At 55.2% G+C, this 9,690-nt stretch overlaps 1 protein-coding gene across 1 annotated transcript in view; it reads left to right on the top strand.

Moving 5' to 3' along the window:
- Positions 1-826: 826 nt before the first annotated feature.
- Positions 827-9,690, top strand: part of Ret (ret proto-oncogene) — a 56,470-nt gene continuing 47,606 nt past the window's right edge. The window contains exon 1 of the mRNA XM_045137333.1: positions 827-907. Coding sequence (XP_044993268.1) covers positions 832-907 — 76 coding nt within the window. The 5' untranslated portion in view covers positions 827-831. The remainder of the gene's footprint in view (positions 908-9,690) is intronic.

Genomic DNA, 9,690 nt, shown 5'->3' with positions numbered 1-9,690 from the left:
CTAGTTTCTCATTCGCATTGGCTGGACCAAGCCTAGGGGTCACACACTAGTCCTCTGGGACCTCCACCCTCTCCAGCAGAGGATACATTATAAACTAAATGCCGGTTCCTGTCGGGTTTTTTTCTCTCTCCTTAAGAGGCTCCCCCTTCTCCTTCCACGTCCCAGAAGAGACTGGGGGCTCCCAAGGCGCCCCGCTCCGCCCCCTGATAAATGCGCTCGCGTCCCGAGACTGGAGGGGGTATTCCCTAGCCACTGGGTCCCTTTGGGTGTTGTTGGCAGCCTGATGAGCATCCCTGCGAGGCATCCTCGCCCTATCTGGGCGGCGGGAAAGAACCAGAGCGAGCGATGACAGCAAGCGGGCGGGCGCACGGAGTGAGAAAGTCGGTCCGCTGGCCGACGTGTGCCCACCCCGCCGGGCCAGCCGCGTGCCAGGATGGAACCGCGGGTCACCACACACGCCCCGCCCGGGCCCTCTCGGTCCACACCTTGTCCCCCGCCCCCGCCCACGCAGCACCTGGCGCCCCGCCTCGACATCCCCCCCAGCCGCCACCGTCCCCTCCGCACCCCCTCGGGCCATCCTAGCCCCGCCCCGCCGCCCCGCCCCGCCCCGCCCCAGTCCGCTGCCCAGGGGCAGCCTCAGTCCCGCAAGTGGAGCCGTGCGCGCCGCGCTTCCCGGGGAAGTGGCGCCCCGACGCAGCAGCGCCCGCAGTGCCCAGCTGCGCCCGGGGGAGGGAGGGCATGGAGAGGCCCGGCTGAGCGCCGCTCGCCACCGCCACCGCCACCGAGACCCCTCCGGGGCGCTCCAGCGGCGGCCCTCCGCGCGCCCTGGCGATGGCGAGGGTGACGTCCCGCACCGCCGCGGGGCTGGGGCCCAGGCTGCTGCTGCTGCTGCCACTGCTGGGCGAAGGTGAGTCGTAACCCCGGGCGAAGTTAGCGCCGCGCGCCCCGGCCCCACGCGCTCCGAGACGGCCGCGCCGCCGTGGGCTGCGCGGGCGCCCCGGCTCCCTCGGCTCCGTGGGCTGCGGCGGGCCGAGCGCCCCTGGCCGCCGGCTGGGTGGGTCTCCGACCGGTGCGGGATGCGGCCTGGGCCGCCCCGGAGCAGCGCTCATCCTCCTCCTCGCTGGTCACGCCTCCAGCCTCAGCCGCAAAGCGCACGGGTCTCGCAAGGTTTGGGGGGGGGTGTAGGGAGTGGGGTGCCGACGGGGCAGGTATTCCCCCCGCCCTCCGGGAAGCCGGCGACTTGGCGCGGGGAATTCTGTTCTCTGCGGAAGACTGCTGTTTGATCTGTGTTTTTCTTTTTCCGCCTTCGTCCTTCGGCTCTGCCGTCCTGATCAGCTGAAGGGTGCGGAGGCTGTCTGCTAAAAGATTTTTTTTTCCCCTCTCCCCTTGTGTGGTTTTGCCGCCCTGGTCTTTGAAAACCTAAAAGCGCTTGACTTCTGGGGTGTCTTCCCCAGAGAGTACGCCCTGGTCCAAGTCCCATCCCGCTTCTGCTAGGCAGGGCAGGCGCACCTGAGCAGCAGCCTTTGGGGGACACCTAATGGCCCAGGGCCGAACGCTTTTGGCCACATGGCGATGGATGGGGTAGGATTGTGTGCCGCCTGCGTCCTGCGCAATGTAGACTTTATTAGGTGTGGCCTTGCAAAGGCTGGTCACTGTGCCCACACTTCAGACACCGACCGAATGAACCCCAAGACTGGAGCCTGTGGAACTCCCCCACAAGCGCAGCGCATTTTAGTGTCACACTTGTCCTAACTTGGTCCCCCTCTTGGAGCGTTGGTATATCCTCACCAAGTTTCCCTCCGTCAAAGAGAGGAAGGAGCAAAGGCGACACTCTTCCATTTCTTACAAAGCGCTTTCTTGCTCCTCGGCCACCACCGGGAAGGATCACCGGACCGCGTCCTGGATTCGCAGGCCGCGTTTGACGCGTCACAGCTTGGCCAGGAGGGGGTCAGGAGGAAAGACCCCATCCTCCCTGAGGGGAAGAATGGGATTGGGGGAATGTTCTAAAGTCTAGGGTTTTTAGGGGAGTGGCAGGGAGAAGGGCCCTGCCTGAGACAGATGCAGTTACAAGGCTGAAATTCTGAAGCTCTCCTGGGCATGTGGCTTCCAACTTGGCGGTTCAGGTGTATAGTCAGGCCCGAGCTAGGAAGCCTAGCCCTGAGCGTAGCCAGGTGCCAAGAGGCCTACAAGGGACCTCCCCCCCCCCCCCCGCCCCAGCTCAAGTGTCTGGTCTGTGGCATTTGTTAGTAATTATAGGGAGCTTTCTGGGCCCAGACTCCTGACCCACAGAACCTGACAGCTTCTAGAATCCAAGGGAATATAAGCGCCTATCACCCACCCCCTTCTCCTGAGATGATCAAGAAACCGTGGTTGTGAGCACTGAGAGGGAGGCGATGGCCTCATTCCCAGGAGGAGCTGGCAGGGGCTTTAGGAGAGGCCCTCGGTCCCCAGCCTTGGAGCTGCTGATCCCCTTCTCCATTGATCTGCTCTGGGCTGCCTTTGGAGAGGCCAGCGGGGTGCGGCTGCCCAGCCCACGAAGCCGGGAAACGGTTTGCCTCCGGCGCCCTCTCGTGGATGCATCGCTCTAGCGGCCAGGCTTGTTGCCCTGGGGATGGAGTGACTCTCTAGAGTTGAGGGACCTTCCTGGGCACACCCACGGGCACCTCTACAGCGTGGCCCGGCTCCCACATCCCCCTACATTGTTCCAGGCATACCAGGGACTCCACGTGTACACAGAACGATACTCACTGTCCGCTCATATTCACAGGCACGTCCCATCATAGGATCCCCCCACGAACACGGAACCAGAGCTAACAGCCTCCTCCTGTAAATTGTTTAAAGTTTCTGGCTCCTCACTGCTCCAGGTACAACTTTTCCCACTGTCTCGATGAGGACGCTGAATGCCAGGATCCAGGGCTCCCCCCACACGTCCAAGCCAAACTCACTCTGGCCCTTCCCGAGCTCTTCAGCAAACCTCTTATCCCTCATTTTCCTGGCTTGGCTTTTTGCTTAGAACCTCCAGCTGCAAGAAACAAATGACCTGGCTGGAGAGATGGCTTAGCGGTTAAGGCACTTGCCTGCAAAGCCTAACAACCCAGGTTTGATTCCCCAGAACCCACATAAAGCCAGAGGCACAAGGTGACATATGTGTCTGGAGTTGTTTGCAGTGGATAGAGGCCCTGGTGCACCCATTCTCTCTCTCTCTCTCTGCTTCTCTTTAGCCTCTCTCTCTTTCTCTCAAATAAATAATTTTAAAATGACCTAGCACCATGTTCCGACAGGATCTCTCTCCAAGTGGTTCCCCCATATGGGTTAGGGACCCACCTCTGCCTTGTACCACCAGGTACTTCCTTCAGAGTAGATCCCTGCGGCTTCAGAGTCATCTCTCATTGTTTCCCTGAGTTCTGGGACCGCGGAGAACTTCCTCACCCTGATGCTGACTCCCAGTGCCCTTGCTGTGGGCTGGAGCAGCCGGTGCACTTTGGAGGGTGAGGCCTGCAAGCAGACAGCAAGTGGGGAAGTTATTGAGTCCATCTATTCTGCAGAATTGCTTTAGGAACAAGCTAAGTAAATCATTGTTTCCTTGGAAGTGTGAAGAAAATGGGATGCATCCACCTAATGGGGTGCTAATAGCCTTTTAGCTAGGGGAGGAGAAAACTAATTAAAAATTATGGTATCTATTGAAATGGAGCCTGGGATGGACAAGGAGAGGGAAGTCGGAAGCTGCCACCCTCCCCCTGCCCCCTATCCCAGGGCCTTCCTCTCTGCAGCTGGGGAAAGGACCCTGCAGGTCCCCTTACCTGGGAAAGGCTGAAACCAGCCCACAGGGAACTGTCAAGGTGATGGCCCTAGCTTATATATAAACTGGTTTAATCTTGCCTGTTTAGTGGCTCCTTCTATCCAGCTGAGAACTTTTCCCATTTTACTGATGAGCAAACTGAGACTCCGCCAGTCTCTGCACTGCAGACCCCATGGAGACTTAGGGACTCTCCTGCTCCTGGGCTGTCATGTTCAGGGAGCCTTGTGTTTGGGGCAGTGGAACGTGGTATTCTGGATATCCTGAGCCTGCCTGTCCACCAGTGAGTCCCACTGTGAATCCCATGTGCACCATGTCTGTCTGGGCATTTGGCATTTTGAGGGGAGGATGCTGAGTGGGAGGCTGGGCTCCAGGGACGTGGACACAAGCACATGCCCTCATCCAGGTAGAGCTCTCCTTCCCAGGGCCCCAGGACAGGTTGGGGAAGACAGTGTCCCTGAGAGGCCCAGGAAACAAACTCTAGTCCTGTTTCCCCTCAGGCTGCGCTTCCTTCCACCCAGGTGAGGGGCCATGTGTTTGTACTGTGGAAGCCCCTTCCTTGTGAAGTGGGAGAGGTGCTCCTGGGCTGGGATCTGCCCTAGGCCTCCTCCATGCCTGCTAAGCTCACCTCCTCTTTGGGATTCTAGTTATTTTTCTGTACACATGACTTGATAGTACTCATCAGAAAGGACTGAGAGGAAGGATGAACAGTAAAAGAAACACGAAGCCCTTAGGAAGAAGGAGGGCGAGAGGGAGGAAGGGAAGGGGAGGTGGAGAGCGGGGGGAGGGGAGGAGAGGTAGAGGAGGGGAGACGTTTTCAGATAGGGGTGTACAGTGGACAGGAAAGCAAGGTGAGAAGGCTGATGGACAGTCCAGCAGGGAGTACTGACCCCGTGGGCCACCGAAGAGGCGATGGCTGTCCTCTTGTGTTTCTCACCCCTAAGAAGCTGTGGTTTCAGTGGAACTGACTCACAGCTGACCACCCCCCCCCCCCACAGCAGCACCCCAGGCTCTGTTCTGGGGGAGGGGGAGGCTGTTACCTCCTGAAGGAGAGCTCCGCCTCCCCTAGCGCACCTTAGAGGACAGGATCTTCTCTTGAAGGAGGTTCCAGGACACTGGAGAACTCTTGTGCACTGGACGCCCCCTCCCTTCCTTCCTACCTTGTACCCTCACCACCCAAGTTTATCTCCAGGGCCGTGGATAAGCCCTGAGTACCTTAAATAGACTTGGGTCTCAGAACTCTGGCCTCACAGCTGTTTGAGCCCTAACTCTCCCCTTTGCACCTGAAACCCAAATCTGTGAAGCTAGTGGATCCCTGAGCTAGCTACTGTGACACCCTAAACAAGCCAGGGGAGGGCGGGGGTCTAGAGGAGACAGCGGGGTACTACTTTGGTCCTTCAGCTCCTCCCCTGGGGTGCTGGTACCCTTAGAAGCCTGGTTGGTGAGAGCTTGAGGGCTGCTGTTCAGGCACCACCTGCCAGCCCCAAGCAAATACTTCTGTTTGCTTACGCCTCGTGGGTGGCTCCACTCAGCAGAGCGCCCGGTACTACTGCAGAAGATTAAGTGTGCACCTGCATAGATGTGTACACACCTGGGGCGCTGGCTGGCAGTGCAGACTTTCCTCCTTGATTGTGTCGATTCGATACCCAGTGGGGCTGGTGTTCTCCAATAGGGTGGGCCCATTCCTGAGACCTGCTCAAGAGAGATGGCAGTGACCCCGTGGCCCAGATCTTAAGGGACAGAACCTCCATCCAGATTCAGGAACTGGCAAATAAATGCAGCTCCCCATGGTCCTGGGCTTGCCTTCTTCTGTGACCTGGGGTACTGATACCCGGGTTCTGCAGGGATGTCTGAGGGGCAGCGTGGCCCTGGAGCAGGAGGCAAGGAAGGCTGGGCAATGCTCATAGCAACTGAGCCCAGCTCCCTACCTATGCTTGCGAGATTCCAGGAAGTGTTGACTCTGAAATGACTGAAAGGAAGAGCTTCTAAAAGTTAAGAAACCCCAAAATTAATCCCAGCACTCAGGAGGCAGAGGTAAGAGGATCACCATGAGTTCGAGGCCACCCCGAGAATGCAGAGTGATCAGAGTGATTTCCAAGTCAGCCTGGGCTAGAGCGAGACCCTACCTCGAAAACCAAAAGAAGAAAAAGAAAGAAAGAAAGAACAAAAGAGACCCCAAAAATGCAGGAGAAGATCTGGGATCTAAGTGTGGGGTAAGGGGACAGAGTTAGCTGGGGGTCCACAGTGGGTGGATTCGCTGAGTTTCTTCCTCCGACATGTACCAGAATAAGATACAAGTGGAGAGGTGCCCCATGTGTGCTTGCCTGTGGGCACCAGGCCATGTCTTGGGAGTCAGTGGCTGTGGGCGTGACCCTCCTCCCGGAGGAAACAGGATGGAATGCCTAGTGCCCGGGAATGTGTTTTCTCACGGTGAGGGTTCTGCTCACCTTGTAGCCCACCATAGGTGGGCAGGTGAAGGTCACCTTTGCAGGAGATTCAGCCCACACGTCCACAAGCAGGACACCATGGAGCCCTGGAGAGTCTACACTGAGCCGCCTGTATCTATTCTATAGTCGTTGGTGACAGATTTCTGGCTGGGGTCTCAGTGACCTGGCACAGCCTGTTACTGTCCTGTCTGTGTGACAGCTAGTATCCACCACGCCCAGCAGTGACCTCTCACATCAGCAGTTCCACTTCTGAGCCTGGGTACCTGGTCGTAAATACAAGAGGTCCTAGAGCTTCGTGGGGCTGGGCCTGGAAGGGTCTGTGACACTTTGCCTATGTGGCACAGGCTGGAATCCCATCCCAGAAACTTTCTTAGTGCAGGAGAAACAGGGAGTTAGTTCAGAAAACTCCGGGTGAAGCACACAGGCTGGGGTGTCCCTGTGCACACTCCGGGGCGGGTGGGGGGGGTCTTTACACTCCAGCCGGGTCCCAGTGTCCTGGTTGTCCCAGCAGAGACCTATGCTGGGCTCAGAAGTTAGGGAACGGGAAATGGCACTTAGCATATTCTGTCATATTCCTGTCACCCCCAAAAGGATTCCCTGCGCTAGTGATCAGGGTTCCCCATGGTCCTGGCAGCCAGTCACCTTCTGTCTCTGGATTTGCCTATTCTGGCAAATCCATAGAAACAGACTTTTGTGTCTGGCTTTTTTTGTGTGTGTCAGCATAGTGGTTTCAGAGCTTGTCCACTTTCTAAGATGTCAGGATGTTGCTTTTTTTTTAATTTTTTTTTTTTTTTTTTTTTTGCTGGGCATGGTGGCACACGCCTTTAATCTCAGCACTTGGGAGGCAGAGGTAGGAGGATTGCCACCTTGAGACTACATAGTGAGTTCCAGATTAGCCTGGGCTAGAGTGAGACCCTCCCTTGAAAAATCAATATATATATTTATTTATTTACTTGCAAAAAGAGAAAGTGAGAACAAGCATACCAGGGCCTCTAGTGCAAACAAACTCCGGATACATGTGCCACTTTGCGCATCTGGCTTTTTAGGTGGGTACTGGGGAAGTGAATCCCGTCACACTGACTGCGGGGTCATCTCTCCCGCCCAGGATGTTGTTCTTTTTAAGAGTAAATAACATTTACTTTGTGTGTATATGCAGTTATGTATCTATTCTTCTGTTAATAGGGAAAGTGGGTCTTTCCTACCTCTTGATTGTTACAATGTTGCTTTGCGCATCCTGTGAAAGTTTCAGTTTGAAACCTTCTCAGTTCTTCTAGGAATGTTCCTAAGAGCAGATTTGTTTGGACTTCTGTGTTTGTTTTTTGAACAACTGCTCAAATTTCTCCAGAGGAACAGAATCACTTGACATCCCCTTTTGCCATGCACAAAGGTTACAGTGTCCCCACATCCTCTCAAACACTTATTTCCCTCTGTTGACTTTTTAAATTCTAGTGGGCGCAAATATCTAATTGTGGTTTTGTTTTTATTTTTTTAAATTCTAGGCATCCCGGTAGGCACAGAGTGGTAGCCCCTTATGGTTTTGGTTTGCATTTTCCAAAAGATTAGCGATCTAGTCCCAGGACGATTTGAACATTTTTTGGTACACTTATTGGCCAGTCATGTATAATCTTTGAGGAAGAGTCCCTTCAAATTCCTTAGCTGTTTTTTGTTAACTTTAAATCTTTTTTAAACATTTTTTATTTATTAAGTTGAGAGGGAAAGAAAGAAGCAGAGAGAGAGAAAGAGAGAGAGAATGGGTGTGCCAGACCTCCAACCACTGCAAACGAACTCCAGACACATGTGCCATCTTGTGCATCTGGCTTATGTGGGCCCTGGGGAATTGAACCTAGGTTCTTTGACTTTATAGGCAGGCACCTTAACCACCAAGCCATCTCTCTAGCCCTCCTTGGCTGTTTTTTAATTGGGTAGACTTTATGTCATACCTCCACCAGGTGTGGTTTCATCGGGTGGCATCTCAGAGCATGTGAGGAAGGCCGCAGCTCCTATGATGTTCTTCATGTGGGCACATATTGAGCCTCCACTGCCCACTGAGTGCCCAAGGTTCTCAGAAGACCTGGACTCTTAAGATCATATGCAGACAAGGCTCTGGAAACAGTGGCATCACAGCTGATGCCTGGAAACCTCCCTGTGCACGGACCCACCCCACACCCAGCAAGGGAACTGGCAGCCCTCTCTCACTCCACCTCTCTCCAGACTAAAAATAATTGGGCAGATTGGCCTAAGTTGATTACTGTAATTGCCTCTGTGATGTCATGCTGCCAGCCAGAGTCCTGTTCAGGGATAGCAGTGTGTGTGCAAAGACAGTGACCTCTCTGGATCCCCACTCAGGAAGTGGGCACAGTGGGAAGGCCTTGGCTGAGACGTGGCCAGAGGCCCTTGTGGATTTGGGTCAGGGTGTGGGGATGGCAGAAAACTGATGTCCCTTGGCAGACACCCTACCCAGACTTCCCCAGGGGTGTTTGTGGGGGACTTCCAGGAAAGAAGTCTTGTCCCTATTCACAACTGAGTTTCGAGAAAGAAAGAGACAAAGGCATAGATAGAAACGTACAGAAAGACGGGACAGACATGGACAGAGAGGCCAAGCCCTGAGCTGGGCCACATAATGCTGGGGAAAGAACGTGGGCTTGGGCCCACACTACCCAGCTTTCTGCTCCCCATGTTAGGTGGAAATCTAGACTCATGTCTTTCCTTATCATCAGTGGCTGGGGTGGGGGGTGTTATGACCCCTGTCCTGTCTGGCTCCATGTGCCTTAGCCCCTGGAGCTACATGGAACAGAGCTGGTCCTGGTATCCGTCCTGCCTCTTAGCCTCTGGTGCAGAGATTTCTTCTATGAGTGTGCCTGCACAGTCTTCCTGGAGTTCAGGAGTCAGCCTTCCAGCTGCGTGGAGCCTGGTAACTGGTACAACACTCCCGTTTTGCACGTGGGGAAACTAAGGCACAGAAGACGAGAGTTGTCACATTGGGACTGCAGTGAAGGACGTGGTGTTACTGTCCTATTCACGTCCCTGCCTGACATCTTGAACCCTGGGCTTGGATTCATGTAGACACACGAGTGACTTGGCATCCTGTAGCTTCTGAAGTGATCGGTGGTCCCAGGACCTTGTGGGAGTAAAGGGAAGACCCCGTCAGTGCTCAGTCTGCCCTCCCATGGTCAGTAGGGTGGGCCCCTGAGAACGCCAGTGCTTCCCCATGCAGGTGACCCTGGTGGTTGGGCTCCACCTGAGCATGCTCCCCCTGGCGTCACCCTCTTGGGCCGTCACCATGTTTCCAGGCTCTGCTGTCGTCCCATGTCACTAAACTGTGAGCTAGTTTATAAAGTGCAAGGAAACTTAACAGGGGCATCTGCCATTTCGAGGAGGCAGTGGGAAGACATGAATAGATATTTAATTTGCATTGATGTTTTCAGCCTGGGACATGAGGCAAATATG

Source organism: Jaculus jaculus, chromosome 18, assembly GCF_020740685.1.
Source record: "Jaculus jaculus isolate mJacJac1 chromosome 18, mJacJac1.mat.Y.cur, whole genome shotgun sequence".
NCBI lineage: Eukaryota > Metazoa > Chordata > Mammalia > Rodentia > Dipodidae > Jaculus > Jaculus jaculus.
This window is presented reverse-complemented; position numbering and strand designations above follow the sequence as displayed.